The sequence below is a fragment of the Neodiprion fabricii genome, chromosome 6 (genome assembly GCF_021155785.1).
Source record: "Neodiprion fabricii isolate iyNeoFabr1 chromosome 6, iyNeoFabr1.1, whole genome shotgun sequence".
NCBI lineage: Eukaryota > Metazoa > Arthropoda > Insecta > Hymenoptera > Diprionidae > Neodiprion > Neodiprion fabricii.
Genome location: NC_060244.1, coordinates 5,860,108 through 5,885,585, shown reverse-complemented (window position 1 = coordinate 5,885,585; position 25,478 = coordinate 5,860,108). Strand labels below are relative to the sequence as shown.

The 25,478-nt window shown below is 39.1% G+C and overlaps 4 protein-coding genes across 7 annotated transcripts; all 4 read left to right on the top strand.

The window, feature by feature from the left end:
- The first annotated feature begins 7,028 nt into the window (after positions 1–7,028).
- Positions 7,029–10,226, top strand: LOC124184476 (glucosamine-6-phosphate isomerase). 4 transcript variants are annotated; one of them, XM_046574196.1, is made up of 8 exons: positions 7,029–7,069; positions 7,152–7,390; positions 7,945–8,010; positions 8,138–8,272; positions 8,398–8,682; positions 8,858–9,216; positions 9,454–9,535; positions 9,824–10,226. In XM_046574196.1, the coding sequence occupies exons 4-7, from the start codon at positions 8,149–8,151 to the stop codon at positions 9,529–9,531; spliced, it is 846 nt and encodes a 281-aa protein (XP_046430152.1). In that variant the 5' UTR covers positions 7,029–7,069; positions 7,152–7,390; positions 7,945–8,010; positions 8,138–8,148; the 3' UTR covers positions 9,532–9,535; positions 9,824–10,226. The 4 variants fall into 4 exon arrangements, with proteins under 4 accessions (XP_046430152.1, XP_046430154.1, XP_046430151.1 ...); XM_046574195.1 differs by lacking the exon at positions 7,029–7,069 and having other exon boundaries at positions 7,081–7,390; XM_046574197.1 differs by lacking the exons at positions 7,029–7,069; positions 7,152–7,390 and adding an exon at positions 7,479–7,725.
- Positions 10,227–11,036: 810 nt separating this feature from the next.
- LOC124184817 lies at positions 11,037–16,090 on the top strand. Its single transcript, XM_046574921.1, has 2 exons — positions 11,037–12,330; positions 14,242–16,090. The coding sequence occupies exons 1-2, from the start codon at positions 11,086–11,088 to the stop codon at positions 15,490–15,492; spliced, it is 2,496 nt and encodes an 831-aa protein (XP_046430877.1). The 5' UTR covers positions 11,037–11,085; the 3' UTR covers positions 15,493–16,090.
- A 1,274-nt stretch (positions 16,091–17,364) lies between these two features.
- Positions 17,365–19,599, top strand: LOC124184475. The gene has a single exon (XM_046574193.1). It carries the CDS (start codon positions 17,882–17,884, stop codon positions 19,124–19,126), a length of 1,245 nt encoding a protein of 414 aa, XP_046430149.1. The 5' UTR covers positions 17,365–17,881; the 3' UTR covers positions 19,127–19,599.
- Positions 19,600–22,486: 2,887 nt separating this feature from the next.
- LOC124184886 lies at positions 22,487–25,068 on the top strand. Its single transcript, XM_046575061.1, has 2 exons — positions 22,487–22,805; positions 23,047–25,068. The coding sequence occupies exons 1-2, from the start codon at positions 22,768–22,770 to the stop codon at positions 24,308–24,310; spliced, it is 1,302 nt and encodes a 433-aa protein (XP_046431017.1). The 5' UTR covers positions 22,487–22,767; the 3' UTR covers positions 24,311–25,068.
- The last annotated feature ends 410 nt before the right edge of the window (positions 25,069–25,478 follow it).

Here is a 25,478-nt window from a genome sequence, read left to right as displayed (position 1 = left end):
TTTAAAACTAGATGACAGATGTCGCTGCCATAAGTTTTTTTAGAAAAAAAAATCACTAACTTTCGATACATTCAATGGTTCGATTCGACGATCTCGATTTCATTAGGACGATGTTCACTACGATATTTTGGCGGGCTCTGTGACGTCACGATAAACATTTGACAACCGATCGAGTAGCCATCTTGATGATGAGTTGCCAAAGACCAAGAAACCAAAGACTGAATTTTCGTGCGACAGAAGTAATTGCATTATGTGTTTACTGCTTTTGAAATAAAAAAATGTGCAATATGGATATGGATAAGTAAATTTCTATTCGGAATAAGGTGGTTGCCAGAGACAGTCGTAGTATTTCAATTTGCCAAGGATCCCGGTTACGTATATAGTTCTGGCAACGATCCCGCTGCATTCGAAGGTCGCAATGCGGTACGTGTGAGTCGAATTTTGATATTCGTTTCCATTTTTTTCCCCGCATGTTGCATGCCGTGGTGTTGCTGTTTCGATTTCGTACCACTCGTCGCCAATACTTCAACCATAATTCCAACGGATTCGAGTAAATACGCAATTGAAAGAAGAACCGCGTTGCGCACCGCTCGCGTAGTGATTCTAACCGGTCGAGACTTGCTTTTGGGCGCTGCGTAGCATCAATCGCTTCCAGTCGCTTCAGAGCAGCCGGAGAGAAATTACGTACATACGCACGATCAGTTCAGAACTCTGATCGCGTTGTACAGGTTGTGTCACGTTATTCGATCAGTCTTCCCATCTAACTCAGCTGTGAATAATACACGAACGGCAGCGTGTTGTAGCCCAGAGAAAAAACGACCGAAGGTGAGTTTCGTGTCTCGAGTTTTCATTAATTTGTGAAACCTTAGCTTATAGTAATTTCGATTCTCGTCTCGTCATCAGGTGTCGGTTTATTCTTATTCTTTGTTGGCTGATTTTCAGTAAATGCGCAGTTACATTGTCAGCAAATTTTTTCAATCAGTCGGTTCTCGCAGGCAGCAATAGCACAAAAAGTAAGAGTGCCGAAAATGAAATTCAGTGTTATTACGGTGCCGATTCGCTGATAATACATGTGACTTTCTAAGGCTTTCTAGATTCATTATTGACAGATTGAAATTGCTCTTGGGCAATTTTTGCAAACAGTGACAAGTATTTTGTGACAAGATAATATTCTGATAATTTTCCGTTGAAGAGGACCTTATGTTCTGGTAAAATATACCCTGCGAAACGTGGTCTTGGTTCGAATTCGCGTCTGGGATTTCGAATTACGGCTCGCGTCTCTCTCTCTCTCTCTCTTTCTCTCTCGCTCGTGGATATGCAAAGTGACTCAATACTATTGCCTCATAGGCTACGCAGAAGCTACCAATGTCTTCCTCGGGATAATTTGTAACTAAAACAATTTTTACTTTTGATTGCAAAATTGTCGCTTGCGAATTACTGCCGTTCAAAGTCGACCAATCCAGGAGCATCCGATGGCTGAGAACAGCTGCCGAGTGCATGAAGGTCAAATGACGATTCACTGGCTCTTTTTTAAAAGAAATCAAAATCGGGTCAATCGCTGATTTTTACGAGGAATACATTGATATCCTGTGGGGTGATATCCCAGGGTCACCTTGTATACACATTTGTGAAATACAATTGTAGGCAATTGATCACGGTGTGCATCATTTTCGCGTCGTTCCTCGTGTATATAAAGAAACTTATCGGACTTGGACGAACAATGGAAGAGTCTGGGTCGTGTTATGAGTGGGTTGTTTACATCTAACTGCGTTGCTATAGTATATACGGATCACGGCGAATTGTGCAGCGTAACGTTCGAAAACAACAACGAATCTCGGTTTGTTTGCGGTACACTGTGAATATTTATAGAATTGCGTATCAACGATTTCATCTTGATCCGAATTTCATTTTAGGGCTTGATATGGTAATCCTTTATGTCGTAACGGATTGTAACAAAAGTTGATACATTCAGCCTTATTTATTTCAAAAATTCGAATGCCATGACCTTCTCGGTAGCCTAATTAGGTCTTGTTTCAAAATTACACTGAATTCAAATAAAATTACACAATTTACAAATTACGAAGCGATCGTGAATTAGAAACACGATCAATGCAAATCGTTAATTGATTTTTATTTCTCATATTATGTTTTTGAATAACTAAGCAGGAAATTTCGAATGCTGCTCACATCGATTTTAAAATCACATTACTAACCTCACCTGTGTTATCTTACCTGATTACAGAAAAAAATTGGCATAGTGATTATCTGGACTGAAAAACCCTGTCAATAAACTTCGGAAAACTTTGTGTAGTATCTGAACAGACGAATTTATTGCAGAAAAGCAACAGGTAATATAACCCAGATCATGGTTTACTTTGTGATGCAATTGATAATACTTTCCGCGCTCGGCATAACGTAAAATACTAAAACTGCATGCGCTCAACACCAAGTATGTGGATTTTGAATATGAATTATTAACAAAATGTGGTGTTTTACTTGATTACAGAAATTAATTGCAGCAAGATTGGTCGAGGTTAACAAATATCTGAATTGAGTGGACCTATCGATACATATTAGAGAACAATGCAGAAACTGAATAGGTCACAACGCTATCGATGAATAAAAAACAGGTACACATTTGAGATTATTCTTGATTATACCATCACGCTTCTTTCGATTTGAGAAACGTGTCAGTTACATGAAATTTATTACTACACAGTCTTTGATTATATTTTATGAAATTTTCAGTGTTGCCTATATCGATTTTTAAAATAAAATACTAATAAAATGTTGTTATTTCAGCTGTTTACAGGGACAGACTACACTGCAGCACTATTGACCGCATTTAGTAATGATCTGAAAAAACTAACCCTATCAGTCAATCGCTGAGAACAAAGTGAAAACCACACCAACCACTACAGTGAACAAAATAAGAAGGTGAGAAATCGAATGATTTTTAATTACAATATCGCTTTTGATCATAAATGATTTCAGCTGCTGACTGATTTCATGCATTTACTTAATAATTGTGCTATTTTATTAGCTTTCTATTATTAATTTCTTTAGTTCAACTGTTAATACGTCAGAAATCATTGAATAATTATTGAGAACGTTTTTACCCTTTTAGACAGTCTGTAGTGACACGAAATTGGATCCAAGTATATTGTGCGAGTAATATTCTGTTATATTTTTATTGCAGTGTAAAAAGTGCATCGCTTTACCATTCAACCTGAGATGCTACGAGAACTACTATTTGTCAAGTGCGGAGCAACCCGGAGGAGGTAAGAATACTTGTTTTATACAATTTTTTGATAATTCAATGTAGTAATTTGAAGCTGAATTTTTGTCCTTGTGCATCATGCGGTGAATAAATGTGGAAGTATACAGCAGTAATAATTAATTTGAGAACTGAAAATCCAGTGTGCTAAATTAATTCGAGTTTCTTTTTTTGTTTTTTACAGAGTCAAGCAGAGACATCCAAGTGACTTCTCCATTACTTGGCTACGTTGGTGAGTTTGCATGTGTTTAGGTTACGGGTATTTCCCTGGGTTTCCTCTGTCACGTGGCGTGGCGGTAACAATTCTTATACAAAACTTCGATTTCTTAGCTGCATGGATAGGCTCATTTGCGATGGCAACGATGTTTGACTTTCAGTCAAGTTATTTTTTGGAATTTATTTGACCATAGCTTACTTAAACATAAAAATTCTGCACGTTGTCAAAAGTGGAATGAGCATCGCGACAGGTAACCATGACTTACTCGGCATACGCGAAAACGAATTGTGTTTAGCTACTGATGTAATAATCTACATGTTAATTTACAAATGATGTCGTTTAAGTGGTGGATTCACCTGAGGTTTAAACATATTCCAACGATTCTATATTATAATCATATTCACAGAATTGCTTAATCAATTGAATTTAAAATCTGGTATATCATAACATAATCAAATTGTAGCTTAAATCTTGAATCATTTTGAATTTTTTAACAACGAGCAAGTACTTATCAATTGCAGGTTTAGTTCGCTTAGAAAAATGCTGATTAGCATACAGGATGTTTCTAATCCATTTTACAAAAAGTTTATGTGCCGATAGTCCGCCAGTAATAATTAAAGTAATACATACCTACAATAATAGGGTAGATTGTCCATTTCTTCCTACCCATTGTGTGTAAGATGAGCCAGACTCCAGTCGGTTAAGGTATGACTGCTATTTCACAGCGTCGCTGTAGGTGAAATTAACAAAAGCTTATGGAACGTACATTTTACAATCATTTGATTGAAATCTGCGTCTCAAATTACATCTACTGGAATAGAGTATTATCATTTCTTGAACGTCTTTCCTCTTAGTATCATCTTACAATAACTGGCTGACTATGGTACAAAAACGTTTTGCTCTCCACAGGTAATCAACGAAAAAGTAAGTCACAGTGACCACGGCGCAAATGAAAAAGAATGATTTGTGTTGGAAAGAATGGAGAATCGTATAGATCGAATATAGGTAACCGGGTAGGTAGGAGGACGTTTTGGGAACCGTCGCGGGGTTTATGCTTGTGTGTGTGTGTCTATCGTTTCAACATTTTCGTTGGGTGGTTCCGTTGGGAATCAGGTGAGGGTAGGAAGGTCGCGATCTGCCGCGATGTTACTAACTTTTGTAATCCACAGCGTCAAACGATCAGAGAGATTATCCTTCTAAAATACATGGAAAACTATAAAAATCTCCAGATTATTTGTGAGCCTTTGAATTTTAATGAGGTTTAATTTTCCATTTCTTAATGCTCTACAACCAGCTTTCAGTCATTATTCAATTCAATTATCCAGTCATTCCCAATAATTCTCTTATTGAATTGATCTCTGTGATCGTCTGAATGGGCAAAATGTATCTCTGGATCATCTATCGCGTTTCGTGGTACGCTAGATGGGGAGAGATACTGAGCTCGAAGACGTCGCGTCGAAGAGGACCACCGACCGTCACGCCACACCCTAATGCATGAGCTTTTTCACCCCAACCTCCTTCCCGCATTTGATTCGCATCTGAGAACAACAATCCGCATCGCAATGTGTCGGATTCAAAAAGACGCAGATGTGGATTGGGTTTCTACAGAATTTTACGACAAGTCTTAGATAATTAAAGTTTTTTCACAGCTTAATCGGTCGCGCCTTTTTGCGCGTAGATTAATTACGGGTCCCAGACGCGCCTTTTTGCGCGTAGATTAATCACGGGTCCTAGACGCGCCTTTTTGCGCGTAGATTAATCACGGGAATTAGACGCGCCTTTTACGCGTCCATTTGATAAATGGTATGTGAAAAACTGAAGCACTCTTTATCTATTGAGACTGACTCTTGACCCGATTTTGTTACGAACAATGAAGTCTTCATATTTGACCGCGCCTTTTGCGCGTTGACTTGATACCTTTTGATACTGAGAGAAAGTGCGGCACTTGCAAGTCGGCGCTCACCGCGCGGAAGAAAAATCGCGTTGCCAATGCAGATTCATTCACAGTGACAGTCCGTAGCGATAAGCCGGTAGTAACGTTGCGGGCTGAATCTACATTGCCAACGTAACAGATTTGTCCAAAAAATTAGCCGTCTCCAAACCTTTTGTCTGTTTCAGCTAATCCAATTTTTTGTCTGTTTCAGCTAATCAAATCTTTGCCTGTTTCAGTTAATCCAATTTTTTGTCTGTTTCGGCTAATCAAACCTTTGCCTGTTTCAGCTAATCCAATTTTTTGTCTGTTTCAGCTAATCAAACCTTTGCCTGTTTCAGCTAATCCAATTTTTTGTCTGTTTCAGCTAATCAAACCTTTGTCTGTTTCAGCTAATCAAACCTTTGTCTGTTTCAGCTAATCAAACCTTTGTCTGTTTCAGCTAATCAAACCTTTTTCTGTTTCAGCTAATCAGATGTTTGTGTGTTTCAGCTAATCAAAACTTTTTTCTGTTTCAGCTAATCAAAACTTTTTTCTGTTTCAGCTAATCAAATGTTTTGTCTATTTCAGCTAATCAAATGTTTTGTCTATTTCAGCTAATCAAATGTTTTGTCTATTTCAGCTAGTCAAACGTTTTTTCTGTTTCAGCTAATTCAACTTTGTGTCTGTTTGAGTTAATCAATCCTTTTTGTCTGTTTCAGATAATCAAACTTTTGTCTGTTTCAGCTCACCGAACCTTTTCTCTGTTTCAGCTAATCAAACCTTTTTTCTGTTTCAGCTAATCATTTTCTCCCCTTTTTACCGCTAATTATGATCTTTGCTATCGAAACTAATCACTTTTTGACCTGTTTCAGTATGTTACTAATCATATTGTATTCTCATCTATTTTAGGTCACTGAGTTTTATTGGCTCCACTGACAAATCTATGTTTCATTATTGGCCATTGGTGTGGTTTCGGTCTGTTTTCTTTTTTTTACTTGCCGATGGTCTGTTTTATGGATACCTTTTCATGAATCGCGTTCGCTTTGTAATTTACTGCAGAAAATGCATCCGTTTCGTATTTACGTCGTGGAGGTTCTTCGATTTTTATCTGACTGCCTTATCGTCTTATATTCACGAATACAAATTAATCGGTAAAAATAATTTTTCAAAAATGACGGGCTAGAAAAATTCATCTGAAAATTTTCGACAAACGTAAGATCGATCTTACAAAGTTTCTCTGTGGAATAGGCCTTCTGGGGATACCACGTTAAAAAAAAACGCGCCGGATGCTCTACCTCTTGCGGTGGTGCGGAAACGAGCATATGTAAGTTACCCAATTTCACTAAATTTCTTAATAACCATGATTTGTTTTTATTTTCGTAGTTTAGGTTGTAGTTGTGTAAATTTATTTAACCAATGTACAAAGCTTATGAATCATTTTTTATACATTTGATTTCATTTGTTTCGACCACTACAGTAGTTGCCCTCCGTTACAGTAATAATCATTCTCTCTATTACTCACTGCTTACGTGACGGTAAGTACGACAGAGTCGGGATCTGTAACCGAAATGAGTCTTACCATCCAGTTATGTTGAACATTAGTTCCACAAATATATTTCGTGTCAGAGAGCGCTAAGAAATTGGGGACGCGAAAAATGCGAGCGTGAGTTCTCTAGGCTTATCTCTGTTCGAAATGATTCACTATTTGTCTATTTACATTCAATAATAGTTATCAAAATTTACAGTGCTCAGCTCAAGACTTATCACGCTAAACTTAGAACAGTCGGAACTTTTACCCATTGAACAACAGCCATACGCTGAACGTGATTGAATGATTCATTATTGAAAGTTATCCATCTTTCGGTTCCTCACGAAACTGACTTTCGAATGCGTCCTACAAATAACTAGTCAGCTGATCCACACCGGTTGATTATTATTGTTCTGAGAGCCACGACTTGCAGGTTACTTGTCACTTCCAACAAAGGTTTGATACATTCACCACTTTTTACGCCTAATCTAAATTCTAAGTTACCTTCCTAGCATCTATCGCACTTATATGCTAAATCACATTATCGTATAAATTGTAGAACGTGATAATTTCGCTATGAAACGCTTGAATAACGATTCAATTCCAGCTGACACATTCCGTGCAGGTCATCGGTTATTGACCTCCGAAATAAGCATAAAAATGTCTTTCTTAGTCTTTTTTCTGCCCAGAGTGGTTTTAATGTGCAGCTGGAAGCAGCATACGGTTAGAATTCTTGCAAATATTATTTCGAACCTGCAAAACTGCTGATTATTATAGCTTGTTATTAAATAGTAAGTGTAAAATATTCACTGCAATCTTTTTCAAATCGTACCGGTTGTACATTATTAATATGCCTGCATGTTTCTTATCAGCAACAGCCAAGATAAGCGGTCAATAACATGTTTTTATCTGCTTATAACAACCTACTTTTCATCTCTCCATTTCACACTGACTTTTATGTCAGTTTCAAAACACGATTAACAGATTGACTTTTTCATTGCATACTGCAGTCGAGACTAGAGGACAACGAAGTCAATTTCAATTTTGTTGAAGACTTTACAGCTGCCTTATAAACGGTATGTGTGGAAAACGTATTTTTAAATATTCCTTTTTTAAACAGAATGTAAATGACAAATAAAAAGCAAATTTGTATTCTGAATAATAATGTAGATTAAAATACTTTATCTTCTTCAAATTTTCCAGAACTGCTAAAAATGCGTTTGGTAATTTGTGACACAGTTGACTACGTGGCCGAGTGGTCGGCTAAATATGTCATGAAAAGAATCAAAGACTTTAATCCTAATGAGAATAAGTATTTTGTAATGGGATTGCCCACAGGTATGTCAGAGTTAACGATGTGTGATTTTTATGAAAGTCTGATTATAAAAAGAATAGAACGGTTCATTGTTTGTAAGTATTTGATTTTAATAACTTTTTGAATAAAAACTATGCTTGCTTTTCAGGGGGCACACCGCTTGGTATGTACAAAAAATTGATAGAGTATTACAAGGCTGGAAAAATATCTTTCAAGTATGTCAAAACTTTTAACATGGACGAGTACGTTGATTTACCCAGAGATCATCCCGAGTCTTATCATTATTACATGTACAACAATTTCTTCAAGCACATAGACATCGATCCTAAAAATGCACACATATTAGATGGCAATGCGCCAGACTTGGTAGCCGAATGCGAGGAGTATGAGAGAAAAATCAAGGAAGCTGGAGGCATTGAACTTTTTATCGGAGGTAAAAATCCACTTTATCATCTTATAGATTCGTTCCTTCCACCTTTGTATTTGACTATTTTGAAAAGTTGATTTCCCATTTGCAAAATGAAAACTTACGACTTTGTTTGTTTTTATTCCGTAACAGTAACCATTAATTCAATACATTTATGGTTTTTCTGTACAATTCAACTCAGGTATCGGTCCTGACGGACATATTGCGTTCAACGAGCCTGGATCATCCTTGGTATCTAGAACCAGAGTAAAGACTCTTGCTCAGGATACTCTAGAGGCAAATGCTAGGTTTTTTGGTAACGACATAAACAAAGTTCCAAAGCAGGCGTTAACAGTCGGAGTTGGTACTGTCATGGATGCCGTTGAAGTGATGATTGTTATTACCGGATCTCACAAGGCGTTTGCTCTCTACAAAGCCATAGAAGAAGGCGTTAATCACATGTGGACAGTATCGGCTTTTCAACAGCATCCTCGTACCCTAATTATTTGCGACGAAGATGCGACCTTAGAGCTTCGGGTTAAGACTGTGAAATATTTTAAGGTAAAAGTCATGCTTCCTCATAATATGAGGGTCAATTTTTTTTCTACCTGTTCGTAAATCTGCACTGGGATTAACAACTTCATTTGTTGAGACAATTTGACTTTGGAATAAATCCATTGAATAATCTCTTTCTAATGCCGGATGAAGCCTTTACGAGCATTTCTTCAGAGCTATTTTCATTTGGTGTGTTTTTACGCTTATTGAAGTAGTCCTTGTAACTGGCACCATATTGTTTAGGCTCTGAGCGCGGTTCATCGCAAATTGATCGAAGAAGATGGAGCTGTGTTCCCTCGCCGATCTTTGAACGATGTCTAAAACGGTAGTTACTTATATCTATAATAATTTAACAATCAACAAACAATCCTGTAATAGATAAACACTTTTTGAAAAATATAAGTAATTTGCAATTGTCAATATTCAAGACAACGCCACTTCAGGGCACTGTTAACGATCACTGGTCATTAGTGTTTTTCATCTACCAGTCAAAATTTATATCAAGATATGTTGCAGAAGCTAGTTTGAAATTTGTGTTGTTCATTCCACGTTGAGTGCAATGGTAATTCCTAAACTTTTGATTTTAACGGTATATTTGTTTTTATTATTTCAGAATTTGTGGGGCATTCACAGTAAGTTGGTAGAGGAGGCCTCCATATTACCTGACTGAAAAAAATTTGATATTCCGACCTTCTTGGCAATGAAAAAAATAGACTGACCACGACATCTCTTTTAAATATGTACGGTATTGAAGATATACCGATTCTTGCCTCTGATCCAGCAAGCGAAAACTCAACGAATTGTTACGGATAACGAGACTGTGAGTCGAATCTATGGCAGTAGTTTATAACAAGTTTCAAAGATGGGATAGAAATTGGCCGTTTGTTTGTAAGAAATTGATAATTTTCACTGAAACTCTGAAAAGTATACAATTCTCAGTACTTCTATAGTTCTATATCGGCAGTATATCGTGCTCAATATAACTATTTTCTTCCAATAAAAAAGCCTCATAACTGGCATGTTACTCGCAAAATTTTTTTATTATCAACTATTACCATTGGATTCAGTCCTCGCTTTTGTGAAAACGATGAACAGAAAAAGAAGTAATTATACCTACTGTGTATAATGAGCAATACCAGTATGATCAGGTATAAAAAATACATACCTGTAAATATATCAGAAATTATATTATATTTTCAGATTTTTATCAGTTATATAAGCTTATATATATATAAGCAACGTATAATTTTTCGTTATTTTTATTGAATCATACTATATTATAATGATATATAATGTATAGTAACTATTTTAATGTTAACATTTTGTACGCGGTTATGTGTTCTTCTGGAATTAAAATATGAGATTTGCAAAAAATTTCAATCCTTGGAAAGTTTCCGGCACAACAGCTTTGTCTCCACCCCTTTCTCCTTCTGCCTATGTCTATATTCAAGTCCCAGTTTTTAGTGAGTAGAAGCATGAGAAAATCACAAGCTAACGACGCGTCAATATCCTCCAACAGTCATAAGCCACTTGCGGTAATGAGGCAAAGTGAAACTTGTGAAAAAAGCAGCGGACAACTGGAGCTACAGGAGGGGGAAAAGAGAAAGAACATACCGCGAACGAAGTTGCAGCACAGTGTAAGTTGCGAATGCGCAATGCGGCCAGCTACGTGCGACCATCAACCCGTACAATGTACCCTGCCTTTCTGCGTACGTCACGCGTTGCGTGAGCACGTGGATACCAGTGTGTATAAACAGGTGGAACTTCGTTTTGAACCATCCATATTAGCTCACAGTGGGCATTTCATTGATAAATAAGAGAATTTTCCCAGCTTCGCCGAAACCCTGCGCTCACTGTTCATCGTATGAACTAGCGATGTCTGATGAAGTAGCGAAACTTTGCCACGAGAAAATCGATGTCGTCCTACGTGATCTCGACGCTCTTCTACGGAAAAAATTCGGGGATGACCTCGTTGTCGACAGTTTTACAACGAGTAATCTAGTTCCTCCAGGAGAAAACTATGGAAGCTCGATGTTTAAGGTTGAGGCGATTGTCAGACGCGGTGGGCCGGGCTCGGAGCAGGAGAAATTGTCTCTTGTTGCTAAAATGGTGCCGCCGACGGAGTTCCAGAAGAAGATGTTCGACAGTCCGTTCACCTTCCGCAAGGAGATTTCCATGTTCAAGGTCATCGGACCGGCCTACCAAGCCTTGGAACGCGAATCCGGCATCCCCGAATCCGAAGTTTTCGACATACTGCCAAATTTCTACGGTGCAAGACTGTCGCTGAATGATACGGAGGACACGTTCGATCACGATGCGGTGATCCTGATGGAGAATCTCAAGATGAAGAACTACGCCTGCCTGGACAGAATGGTCGGCGTTGACTTGGCTCATTCGAAATTTCTCGTTGAAGCCCTGGCGCGATTTCACGCCTTGGGTGTCGCCATGAAGTTGAAAAAACCGGACTTGTTCAAGGTTCTCAAAGAGCGTGCAAAGTCGGTGGAATGCGACGAAGAAATGCCTGACGAGGATGAGACTGAATCGGTATTGGCTATTTTGAAGAAGACTTCTCTTCTAGTCCCACATCTCGACAGGATTGAAAAGGCGTTGCGTACTTTTGACACGGAGGCATGGACCAAGGAACCAGACGAGCCTTGGGGTACGATAGCGCATACAGACCTCTGGGTAAACAACGTCATGTTCCGTGACGATGCGGATGGCAATCCCGAAGACGTCAAGTTCGTTGACTTTCAGAATTATCTCTATCTGAATCCGATGTTGGATCTCGTATTTTTCATCGTCTCGAGTTGCGAGAAGAACGTACAGGATATTCACATGGACGAACTGGTTGATTTTTACTATGAAAAGTTCGTATCTCATCTTGTGAGATTAGAATGTGACGTGGCGTTGTTCTCCAGGGAGTCTTTCGATGAGCAATTCGAGGCCGCCGCCAAAGTCGAGTATCCGCACTGCATGTTTATGACCAGAGTTGTAAATGCAGATACTCGGAAAGACCTTAACATGAGTAGTCCTGAGCAATTGTTCAGCAATGAGATTACTGATGAGTGTGGGAAACGAATGACCGAGATCACGATCCAGTTTGTTGAAAGAAATTGGTTGTGAGCTATTATTATCGTTGCGAAAATTGGAATAGCTGCGTTTAGAGATTCGAGAAAATTTATCGAACCTTCGGCTTCACAGACACTATATTAGCTTTCAGCTCACGTGGTTAATGATCTCGTGGTGAAATCCGCAGAGCGAGGATTACGTGCATCTGATCATCATTTTACTGAAGAATCTAAAGAAAGAATTGCAAAATTGTATACCATCTGTTTGGTTTATTAACGTTGAACTTTGCACTGATAAACCGTTTTTATAATTCTGTCGAGATTTTTAAGTAGCCTAATCTCTTGAAGCTACATTTTTGATTCACCCTTGACTAGCTACGGAACATAATATATCAATTCATTTATGCAGTACTGCTGCATATAATATTTCTCATACTTAGATCGATTGGTGTTGGAGAAAAATTTCATGTATTCCCGTAAATCTATTTTATCACACAATATTTGTAAGAAATTTTACGCCTGTGCATATTTTATGTCCAATAAAATATAAACTTCGGACGGTTATCTGAGAAGCTTTTACTTTTCCCAAATTAACAAGTCAGCTCGCTGCAACTTGGCCAGCAAACGAGATATTTTGCGATTATAGAAAATTTGGTAAAGGTTTCGTATCCCTGCTAGTGAAATTTATAAAGTCAAGTACGGGGATTTAACAGGGAATAAAACATCAACCAGCAGTGTAATGTAAAGTATAATCTTGAATTTCAATTTATGAGGAGTGACTGTGAAATAGGTACAACCACATTCTGGGGCGAATAAGATCAGAGCCTCATGTTATATTCATGGTTAATTACCTGAAAACTACGTGTAAATTCCTTGGCATAAGAAATTAATGAGTGCAAGAGCATTATCGTGTAAAAAATGTGTCTCATTGTTGCACAATCTGTTTCGTAAGTAATTTAAAGTGGCATTCGTTAGGTACCAGAAGTTGATATTATTCAAAAAAGTCTAATATGAGGGAAACTGTTGACGTGTTGTGAGAGGAGCTGAAATGATTTGCGAAAACCTACTTAGAATGAATATTGTTTGGTGATCTTGATGCTTTTTTGCAGAAACAAATTGAGGGTGTATGATCTACTTGTCCTTGGTTTTATAACGAATACTTGGTACTTCCGGGTTAGAACTATATATGCACGAGAGTGACTTACCGGCATATCCTGGAATAATGCGTCAGGACAATATTTGAATTTTGAGTGTAATCAATATGATCTGTGGGTGGTATATTTTTTTTTTGTATACAAGTGGTTTGGATTTTCCAAGTTTTTCAGCCATTTGAAAATTGCCAGGTGACCGTTTCGCTCGCAACTTTCCGTATTTATTCCTGAAAATTAATATTCTAATCCATCATTCTGATGTTCATAAAACAGTCGATATTGTATTGTGCAATAAACGAGTGACGAGAAGAGAGGGAACTTGCAAGGTCGTCGAACGTTGAGAGTGGGAGGAGAAAAATAGCCGGATAAATTGGAAGCGTGGTGTTGGATTTAGACGCGGCTAGTGTGCGGCTTAGTGACGTCTGACGCTCTCGAGAACGTTAAGCTTTTCGCATTGGATAATAATATTCGCGAATTCAATGTAGATAGGACCGTGGTGATTTCAAAAGATAATCAGTTTTTGCCAAACAAGCCTCGATTGTTAATTAAAGGTAACAACATTGTGTACAGTTGGAAAGTAACGGGGCTAAGTCACGCGCACGCGCAACGCAAGTTTACGTAGATAATTACATCAGTCGGACACAACTAAGTTGATTATACAATCACGTGATACACATTGGCAGGATGACAAGTGGATACGTGCGATAGTTGGTCGAACCGAGGATATCAATTGATTTGATAATTACAAGGACGCCTGGACGTAGATAGACTGATATTACTTCTCGTTATTTGTTCCACTTTAACTTGAGTAAACGATGAAGGATGAATTGGCACAGTTTTCTCAGGGGAAAATCGATGTCGTTTTGCGCGACCTTGACGTTCTTTTACGGAAAAAATTCGGGGGTAGTTTAACTGTCGACCATTTTACAACGAGCAGTCTCATCCCGCCAGGAGAAAACTATGGAAGCTCGATGCTTAAGGTCGAAGCGATTGTCAGACGCGATGGGCCGGGCTCGGAGCAGGAGAAATTGTCTCTTGTTGCTAAAATGATACCGCCGACTGAGTTCCAGATGATGATGTTCGACAGTCCGTTCACCTTCCGGAAGGAGATTTCCATGTTCAAGGTCATCGGACCGGCCTACCAAGCCTTGGAACGCGAATCCGGCATCCCCGAATCAGAAGTACTCGACATACTTCCAAATTTCTACGGTGCAAGACTGTCGCTGAATGATACGGAGGACACGTTCGATCACAATGCGGTGATCCTGATGGAGAATCTCAAGGCCAAGAACTACGCCTGCCTGGACAGAATGGTCGGCGTTGATCTGCCGCATGCGAAATTTCTCGTTGAAGCACTGGCGCGGTTTCACGCCGTGGGTGTCGCCATGAAGTTGAAAAAACCAGAATTGTTCAAAATGTTCAGAGCGCATGCCAAGTCGATGTCAATAAACAACGACGGATTTGACGATATAATAAAATCGATGTTGACGGCCTTGAAGAAGGCTTCCGTTGTCCTTCCGGAAATTGGTAAGGCCGAAAAAGCGCTGCTTAATGCAAACGTCGATCTGGACTGGCTCAAGGAACCGGTCGAGCCCTGGGGTGCAATAGCCCATATGGATCTCTGGGTGAACAACGTTATGTTTCGAGATGACGCGAATGGCAATCCGGAAGACGTTAAGTTCGTTGACTTTCAGAATTATCTCTACCTAAACCCGATGCGGGATCTCGTATTCTTCATAATTACAAGCTGCGAGAAAGAAGTTCAGGATACGCGGATGCGTGATCTGGTCGATTTGTACTACAAAAAGTTTATATCTCATCTGGCGAGATTGGAATGTGACGTGACATCCTTCTCCAGGGAGGCTTTCGATGAACAGCTCGAGGAAGCCGGAAAAATTGAGTATCTGCATTGCTTGTTTATGACCAAAATTGTCACTGCAGATACTGAAAAAAACCCCAGTGCTGCAGATTTCAAGGATGTGTTCGGCACTAAGATTACGGACGAGTGTGGCAAACGAATGGCCGAGATCACCTTGAAATTTGCCAAAGAAAAGTGGATATAAGCTAGTGTTATTGGTATTAACACCCATTAGACTTGGCGGCTAAAAAGCATATTGCATTCGTTGACGATCTGATCGGTTGACCTTTGAAACAAGACTCCGGTCTTTTTTTTTCTATCAGTCATTCGAATGCAGTATTATAACATTTGCTGGCACCTCTTTGATTATATTTTTGCTTGTTATACGTGATGATTCCTTTACATTTTATTACGGTCCTGAAATAGATGACCATCTTACAGTTTCAGTTACTTCTTTCCGTACAAAACGAAATATGAATACCAAGGATACAACTTTTCCGTAGATTTAAACAAACGGCACCACAACATGCCTTATATGTATAAATCACCGAGTAATAAAGAATACAAACATGCTCTAAATAACGTTGAAACTGAGAGATATTGACGAAACGCAGACAAACTAAACGAGATATAATAAAAATAGTTTTCGTCCTTCACTGCCAGAAATGTGGATGATATGTTTTTAACATATATCATGGTAGCAAATATATGTATCAGCACAGTATTTGTGTTATAATTACAAACATTTTTATATTTTTTTATAAATGCAATAATTGTATTTATTAAATGTCTACCACTTGTAACAATCAACTTTCTTCCCTCGAATTCATACCTGATGAGCATTTCCAACGAGGGTGTTAATTAAACAGATCTTGTTGATGTTTCCTTAAATAATAATTTCGATTAGTAATCGTGACGTTAACCGCATATTTATTCAGATTCCTCGTCGATTTTTGACTGTACGGTGGAACTGTTTTTTTTTTTTTTCTTCACAACAACGCACGTTGCACACGGTTTATTTTTACTATTTCGTGCAGTAGGTGGTTGTCGAATTTTCCCTTACATGTGACTTATTATACGCACAAATAAACTGTGCTCGCAATTATAACGACTGCAGGAGCTTTTCCTCGAGACGCTCTCGTACGGTAGATAAGAACTCCGTAACGCACGAGTGTGAATTTAAACCTTAGACCCAGAAAAAAATTATGAATTATTTTCACGTGTAATTCAGCATGTCTCTCACAATCCGTTTCATATACGAGGTAAGTTTAAAGATAAAACGTATAATGTAGCTCGTGTACTCGCAGAACTACTTTATTACGCAATATCCGCATGAAATAGGGCTACTGTTATAATAAAAGAAAAACAAAGCTTGTATACAATAATCTAACAATCTCTTACTCGCACAAGTTACGACTTGGCCAGCGAGTAAAAAATTTAACTATTATGTGATGGATAACACAGGTCTACAACCATATCCTGGAATAAATTCTTAGCTGTAAGTAAAACACAAAAATATAAAATTGGTTGTTCGTTCAACGTTGTTTTCTACGTACAATCATCTTTCAATCATTTCAAACGGCGGTTGTACAATCTCTAAAACAATTCACAGTAGTATTTTTAAAGCTCAACGTGTAACGCGATTTGCCTATAAACAGGCGGATCCATGTTGTCTTTCAATCGTTTTTCACCTACCAAACGTCCCGGTATCTCCGCAGGTATAATCTGTACAGCTGCAGAGTATTTGCTTGCGTGAAAACAAAAATTGTTGATATGCAGAGCAGGTGAAGTACGCGTATTTGCTCTGTCCAGTTATCGGCTTGCTGAATACGAAGATCAAATTCGTCCTACCTTGCCAAAGCTTGCGTTATAATTTCACCTGTCCGTATAATCACCATTATCTGGGCGAGGTGAATTCGAATTCTAGTTTTACGAAAAACTGCTACTTGCCTGTAGTAGTCAGTAAACTATGGGATTTGCGGTACTGTGATTTTAAAAATTTGATGAAGTTTTTATATTTCTGGTAATCGCGTTTATTGAGGAAATATGAGATAAAAAGATTATCCATGTACATATATTTATAATCCCACAGAAGCATTACGTTGCAGTTTTGGTAATTACATAATAATTGAGTACAAATTACTTGGTATAAGAAATTCATGTTGTTGCATGAGCATGACGGCGTAAGAATTGTGTCTAACGGTTGCGTAATCTGAACTGTAAATCATTTCTGGTAGCATTTGTGATGTTCGAGAATAGAAGTTGATGTTATTTGAAGAGGTGAGAAAAACCCTTTGTTTGTCGTGTGATGAGCTGGAATGATTTGCGAAAACGTATCAAACATACATACCGCTTATTTGTAAATTAGCGGTGGATGTAAACGTAGAATTTTCATACCCCGACATGTTTGCCAACTAGTGTACACTATCAAGAGTGTTTTTTATCTACCGGTACGTCATACAACGGTGTGGTTTACAGAGGGGACTTGTGCAATAAATATGGGAACATACTTCGTTAACAAAATTAGTCGTCACTTCGCTTTTTGACGGCAGACCTTAGACGTCGTTGTCATTCGTGCGTGATACGTTACCGTCATGGGTGATGCAGAAGTGAAGTTTCCAGAGGGAAGAATCGAAGTCGAATTGCGTGATCTCGACATCCTTTTGCGGAAAAAATTTGGAGACAGTCTGATCGTTGACAGTTTTACAACGTGTAACCTTGTGCCTCCGGGAGAGAATTATGGAAGTTCGATGCTCGGCGTTGAAGTCGTCGTTAGACGCGACGGGCAAAGCTCGGAACCTGAGGAGCTGTCGCTAATCGCAAAGATGACACCGCCGACTGAGTTCCAGAAGATGATGTTCGACAGTCCGTTCACCTTCCGGAAGGAGATGAACATGTTCAAGGTAATCGGACCGGCCTACCAAGCCTTGGAACGCGAATGCGGCATCCCCGAATCAGAAGTACTCGACATACTTCCAAATTTCTACGGTGGAAGACTGTCGCTGAATGAGACGGAGGACACGTTCGATCACGATGCGGTGATCCTGATGGAAAACCTCAAGGCCAAGAACTACGCCTGCCTGGACAGAATGGTCGGCATTGATCTGCCGCATGCGAAATTCGCAATCGAAGAGCTGGCTCGGTTCCACGCCGTGAGTATCGCGGTGAAGTTGAAAAAGCCGGACGTCTTTGAAGAGCTTAAAGAGAACGCTAAGCTCCGCAACTTCGAGGCGGAGATGCTCATGGAGTTCATTACGTACCTGATCAATATCGTCAAGGATGTTCCAGTTTTGCATCCATACCTATCCAGGATCGAGAAAGCCCTTTCACGACCTGTTTCCGATATTTGGAACATGATACCGGAGGAACCTTGGGGTGCGATAGTTCACACCGACCTCTGGACGAACAACTTGATGTTCCGCGATGACGCTAACGGCAAACCGGAGAGCGTTAAGTTCGTCGACTTTCAGACGTACATGTACCTCAACCCGATGCGGGACCTCGTGTTCTTCGTCATCTCGAGCTGCCAGTCGGAAGTTGTCTCTCTGCACATGGCAGAACTCGTCGATTTTTACTACGAGAAGTTCCTCTCTCATCTGGCGAGGCTCGACTGTGACGTCAATTTGTTCCCCAGGCATTCTTTCGACGCTCAGTTCGCCGCTGCTGCTAGTTTAGAGCTCTTTCACTGCATGTTCATGGCAAGAATTATCTGTGCGGATGCCAAGAATGACCCCAGCGCCGCTAATCCGGAATTAATGCTCCAAGTTGAGCCTACCGATGAGTTTCGCAGACGATTAACCGAGATTACTTTAAAATACGTTAATGAGAATTGGATATAAATTGTCGGACTGTTGTTGCATTGAGGTATGAACAGGTCTCTGATTAATCGTTAGAAAATTTTACTGGCACTCAAGCCACGTAAGTCTTGCGGACCATTCAACGTCTGACGGCGTGAAGGACCATTGAGCGTTCAATAAGGAGGTAAAGCATGGAATAAAGCTCTTGTTCCGTTGACGACTCGAAAATGGAAAATCGTCATAAATTATTACAAGTACGCAGTTCTTCGCTGTGCGTTGTTTTATCAGTGTGAACATAATTTCTAAGGTTCCGTGCAGCTCTCAGCGAGATGTTTATCTCTCAAAGTTTCACATACTGTTTATTTATCCTTTAAGACTTTTTAATGTAATCGTGATTTGTTATCACTGCTGTTCTCGATGTCTAATGCTTATAGTTATATAGATCTGAGACTATACAACATACCTATGAGATATTATGTAAATAAACTTTTCGCCGAATGATGTTTACAAATTTACATGGCCCTGTATTTTATTCACTGAATGTAGTAGAATGGGTCTATCGTCGTCTGAATCAACGTTGGTGATGCGTAGGCTTGCAGAGTAGTCAAAATAAGTGACACGTACAGACGACAGAAATAAAGTTTTATTTCTCGATATCGACGATTTTCATGACCTCGTTAGAACCTATTACTCAGAAATCATCGACTCCCAAAGGGTTCACGAAATCTTAATAAGAAATTCGTAGAACTCATGCCGTTTCTTTGTATCTGCGTCAAATTAAAATGCATAAGAGTTTTTTTTTCCAAATTCAATCGAAAATGAGCGGCTGGTCGAACATTATGATTAATTCCGTGAGAATTGCATTGGTACGTGACGGGATTACTTGAGGAAAAAAAAAAGTTATGGACGCGACAGAAATTTCAGTTGACTTACCAGTCAGAAAAAAAGCACAGCTCAGTTAATATCTTGGATCATTTCAATATCGTTCACTTGCCGTTGTACGTCCCGAGATTGGACTTAGTCAAGCCTTAAGATTGTTTGTTAATTAATTGTTTAATTTCACGATTTCCCGCCGACCATAAGTTCGAGAGATATGATATCTGTAAAGCCAAACCATTTCAACCCGAAAGAATAAAGATAATGCACAAAAGGCAGCAGCCTTGGTGATGTACGTCCTGAGACGATTTGCAGTTTGGCAGATAAATTCAAGGTCCGTTAGGTTTGTCGCCTGCAAACGAAGTCCGTATTAGATTTTTTGCGTGTCACAAAGTCGCAATAAATTTCGCTGGGTACATGAAATTACGACTACAGTATAAATCAGTATCACGATGTAATCGTATGCGGCTTCATTCGCTTACTGATATTGAAAGTACATAAAGATATAATAACAAAATGAAGAAATTGAAACTACAATCAACTGTAAATCTTATTCCAGGCCCTGAAATCACAAATTTCAAACTCAAACCATTCAATTACAATTGTACCTACTTATATATTCGTAGCTCGATTCTCTACATCGTAAATTATAATTCCACAAGTATTCTTCGCGTTATCACTGAATAATGTGGTCAGATTTCAATTTCACAGTCTTCATCTCGGAACTCTGCTCGTAACAAGCAGTCGTGCTTTTTATTTATTGCCTAGAAGTACGTTGACGTCATCCACAAGTTAAACACGAAATATGTACAGCGATTTGATTGATTGGTTATACCTATGCAGTTTCACCTTTGCCTCGTACAAAATTCAAAATCCTCAATCAGAATTCCTCATACAGTACAAGTACAGTACAGTCGAAAGGGACCGTCTACTGAGCTTCGATTAACGACTTTACGGAATTTTAACAAAATTTTCACCTTCTGGCGAGAATAATATTTATTTCATTTTCTTTTTGCTATTCTTACATGCAGTACACGCATTAACTGAGTTGTACAATGACTGTTAAGACATTTTTCACGTTGCACTGTATTACGCTCCCGTGAATATTTATATTGAAATCAAGACGATCGACCGAGTGACAGCAAACGAATGAAATTTTTGCAATTTTTAAATTCAACACCTGTACTCTTGGATCTGCAGTTGCTAAAATCGCTCACCTGTACGTACGTAGATCAAGTATTGTCGTTATGTGGATGGCGATAAGTGCAGATAAAATGCAGGCAGTGATAATAATGTAATATACTGGCGTTATCCAACATTTACTTGTGATAATCTTGATATCTCAGCGTAGTACCAAGAATTTTCGGATCCTTTTCTCCCTTGAATACGTGATTTTTTTTTATATCGTTAAAATTTTCTCGACAAATTGGATTACTTTTTTTGTCAAGATTTTTTTCTAATAATTTACATTGCACAGCCGTTTCCACGGTCGAAATTTTTTTCTCCACATCGGTATATGATCAAGCGAAATCATTGGCTTTCACATAAAACTGTGGGCATAGAATATATTCCACGGATTTTGACTGATTGTGAGCTTTTCTATGGAATTACAGCTGCTGTTTCGTTCGTAACAATTATAGGCTGTTTCTGAACGAAAATACGCGGATAATATTAATTTACATCCGAATTGGCCTGAATAGCGTCCGATTTTCTTGATTTCGAGTAAGTTTTTAAATAGTATGTAGAGCCTATGAAAAAATTCATGGACTGGAAGTTCAAATCCTTTCCGAGAATAAAAATCAAAACCAGCCAAAATCGTATCAAGAGTCAGAAATGTTATATAATCTCAGTTGAATTCGTTAAGAATATCTGACAGACACTTGCAATCCTAATAGTTCTGAAATGTTGAAAACAAAAAAATTCGGAATTCTCCAACGCACGAGAGAAAAATATCTCTGCAACCTTGTGACCAAGAATTGCTGTTTAAACAAATCAGAGTCATCAGAATCACAATTGTTAAGGCCATAAAGATTGTAAATTTTTCTGTCGATTAACCCGTTGGTTTTTTTGTACACTACAGTGTACAATCTTAATTTTTTGTTTTCTCGAGATATACTGCATTTTAAATAATTATTAAATGTATAAAACAGTGATCAAGTGTTCTGACAAATCTATAGCCAATATTCATTTTGTAGAACTATTCTCACATTGCGAGGAAATCGCAAATTTTGAATAAAATACTCATTTTCCGAAACATGTCAAAATTGCCCAAAAAGTGTTTATGCGCTCAAATAAAGACGTTCCGAGTCAATATTTTCAGTTTCAAGTGAATGGGTAAAGATGATAATCTGGCAAATTATTCAACATTCATATGCTCGACAAAGACCGGAACGCAGAAACAATGACTGAGGCTCATTTTTTTGCATCCCAAAGTACGGCACTGTTCTATGCGGAAGATAAAGAAAATCTGACTAAAGTCACTCGCGTCGGGTGAGCCTCACTAGTGCATATATAGGAGTCTAAGCCGAATTTTACAATTGCCTGATTGTCAGTCGGCAGGTTTGTGCAACGCCACTTGGAACTGTCCAAGAATTCTCATCACCACGTCTATAATTTATTGGAGTGTATAAGAATTACGTGCAACGGCCATTGCACCCGATAATTTGATACCTTCAAGGCAAGGTCGACTGTATCTTAAGATATCTGGGATTGGAATAACTGCGTAGCCATTGTAAATTACGCAGGAATCTATAATTGGCCGGTTCAAGTGCAGAGTAATTGAATTAGACGACGCTGAATTTTTTACGATGGGAGTCGAAAGGGTGCAAACACCTCAGGAGAGCGAGTAATTAATCATCAGTTATTACTATTATTTAGCCTAGTTGCAATTCTCCTCCTGTTTCTGAAATAATTCCAGTAATGTGTTTGATCGCAGTGACTAATGATTCGATCGTTATTTATTTTCCAATATCATTTGAAATGAATATTTTCGCTGGTCACCTGGCATAGAGAAACCCATCCTGTGCTTTTTTAACTGCCGTCAGACTTTCTTGGCAGCGTTTACTGACTGATCCTTACTTATTCAGACAAGACAATGACGAGTGGATCGCGGCGAAGGAAATCGTGAGAAACTCGGCCGAGCGATTGAGGAAAGTCATAAAAAGCCTGTTCGAACGAGACTACGGTGAAAATGTAATGGTGGACGACTTTGAGGCAAAGATGTTGACACCCCCGGGTTCGAACTACGGCAGCGTGCTGCTCGCTGTGAAGGTGACGGTACGGAGGAACAAGTTCGCCACGCCGAAGGTGGTGAACGTCGTCGCGAAGATGCTGCCGAGCGAGTTCTTCCAGGACGTTTTCAACAGCGCCGTAACGTTCCCAAAGGAAGTCGCCGCCTACGAAGAGATACTGCCGGCGTATCAGATGCTTCAGCTGGAGAACGGAATCCCGAAATCCAAGGTATTCAACCACTTTCCCAGGTTCTTCGGCGCCAGGATACCCGATGATCTGAAGACCAAGGCCGCCGACGACGACGCCGTCATACTCCTGGAAAACCTCGTCGCAGCTGGTTACAAATGTGGGAACAGGTGGAAGGGCTTGGATCGGGCTCAGTCGGAGATGACGGTCCGCACTTTGGCGACCTTTCACGGCCTCGGGATCGCCTTGAGAAAAAAGAAACCCGAAGTATTTGCCAAGTTCGTGAAGAAGGCGGTTACCTTCAGCCATCCGTGGACCTCCATATTTCGTGCGGTTAAAAATTGCAAGAACATGGTCATGGAGAACGAGAGGCTCAATCCGTTTTACGCTCGGATAGCCAATGCTTTGGACAACGGCGTCAATACTATCAACACGCCGCCGACGAATCAGTTTGGGACCATATGCCACACCGACTTCTCGATTAACAACATGTTGTTCCGTGACGACAGCGAAGGTAACGTCGAGGCGGTGAAGTTCATCGATTTTCAGACTTACAGCCATCTCAGTCCGGTGAGGGATCTTCTCTATTTCCTAATCGCCAGCACCGCGGAAAACGTTTTGATATGCCACTTTGATCACCTGGTGAACATGTACCATGATCGGCTTGTCAGAACCCTGGAGGAGCTTAACTGTGACGTTGGTAACTTTGGGAGAAGCCACTTCTTGGCCGAGTGCAAAGAATGGGTTGGCGCCGAGGCCCTTCACTGCTGCTTGATGGTTAAAATCATTCTGTTGCCGGAGGCTGAGGCTGGAATCGAGGGGAACGGTCCTGAAATACAATCTGTCGACTATTTTGACAACCTTGATTTCGAAGCGTACAGGCAAAGGCTGACGATCATGTTTCAAAGTTTCTTGGAAAGAGACTGGATATGAAACTGTATTTGTTTTTACTCTATTCTAATCGCCAGTTTCATTCTACATGCAGATCATGTTATTTCATACTCAAAAAACTGCAATCCAGCAACTCAGTCTTGTCGTGCTACTTGTGTCAACAATATCGATCTATAAGGCATACGTGGATTATCTAAAAGTACGTTTTAACGATGGTAAGAATCTTTTGATTTAATTGTCTTCGTAGAGTTTTTTTTATTTTTTTTTTTATTTCAATCAAGTTGTACGAATTTTAGTGATTCGCGTAATTTACACATTGAACTTTTCAAATACTTGGATATCAAGCGTGCGTAATAATGTTAAGACAAGTTAGGTAACGTTTTGATAGAATCGAAAATTTCAGTAGAAAATGTTGGGTTTGAAACGTGAAAAAAAGATAATGAAAAAAATAAACGTACTTCGGCATTGCGATCTGCATACGAAATTATTCTACTTTGGTCTCGAGATTAAGATATCGTAATCATTTCAGTATACGGTTGCAATAAAATGGTGAATTTCTCCGGTCGGAATTTAATTACATCCCGGAAAAATATTAGTTAAGCTGAAAACCAGTTTTTTTATGTGCGTAAAAATTTGTTCGCCGATTAACGCAGTGTCTAATTGTAAAGAAAATGCTATCCCTTGCATACGCAGAGTGTAAGACTATCTTTACTTGCGATGAAAATCCAGAACTGGTACTTGGTACGGTATGCTTGAATAAATTTCGTCTGAGTGTAAAAGCAGCTTTCAGCAAACAGCCACATGCCATTTATTTCTGCCCGTTTTTCTCTATTATGATCGTAAGAATTTATTTTATTTACGCAACTGCGTTTTGTATAAGTCTGAGGAATGGTATTTCCTTTACCTGAGATAATATTTATCGTCAAACGCTAGCCTTAAATACAAGAATTTCGACGTATTAATACATCGGAATAAGTGAGCACGATTTTGCGAAAGCATTTTCGTAATATACATTTTTTCATCTCAATTTGAGCCTGCGGGTAGAGTAGTGATGTTGAAATATATCGTATAGCCACTTGCTGATAAGGTATGCACAATATAACCAGGCCTACAAATTGAAATAAGCTAATTACCTGATTTGAAGTACCAAAGATACGCATCCTTCTAATTAATCTACTATATCTGAAAGGGGCATACCGGGACATTAGGC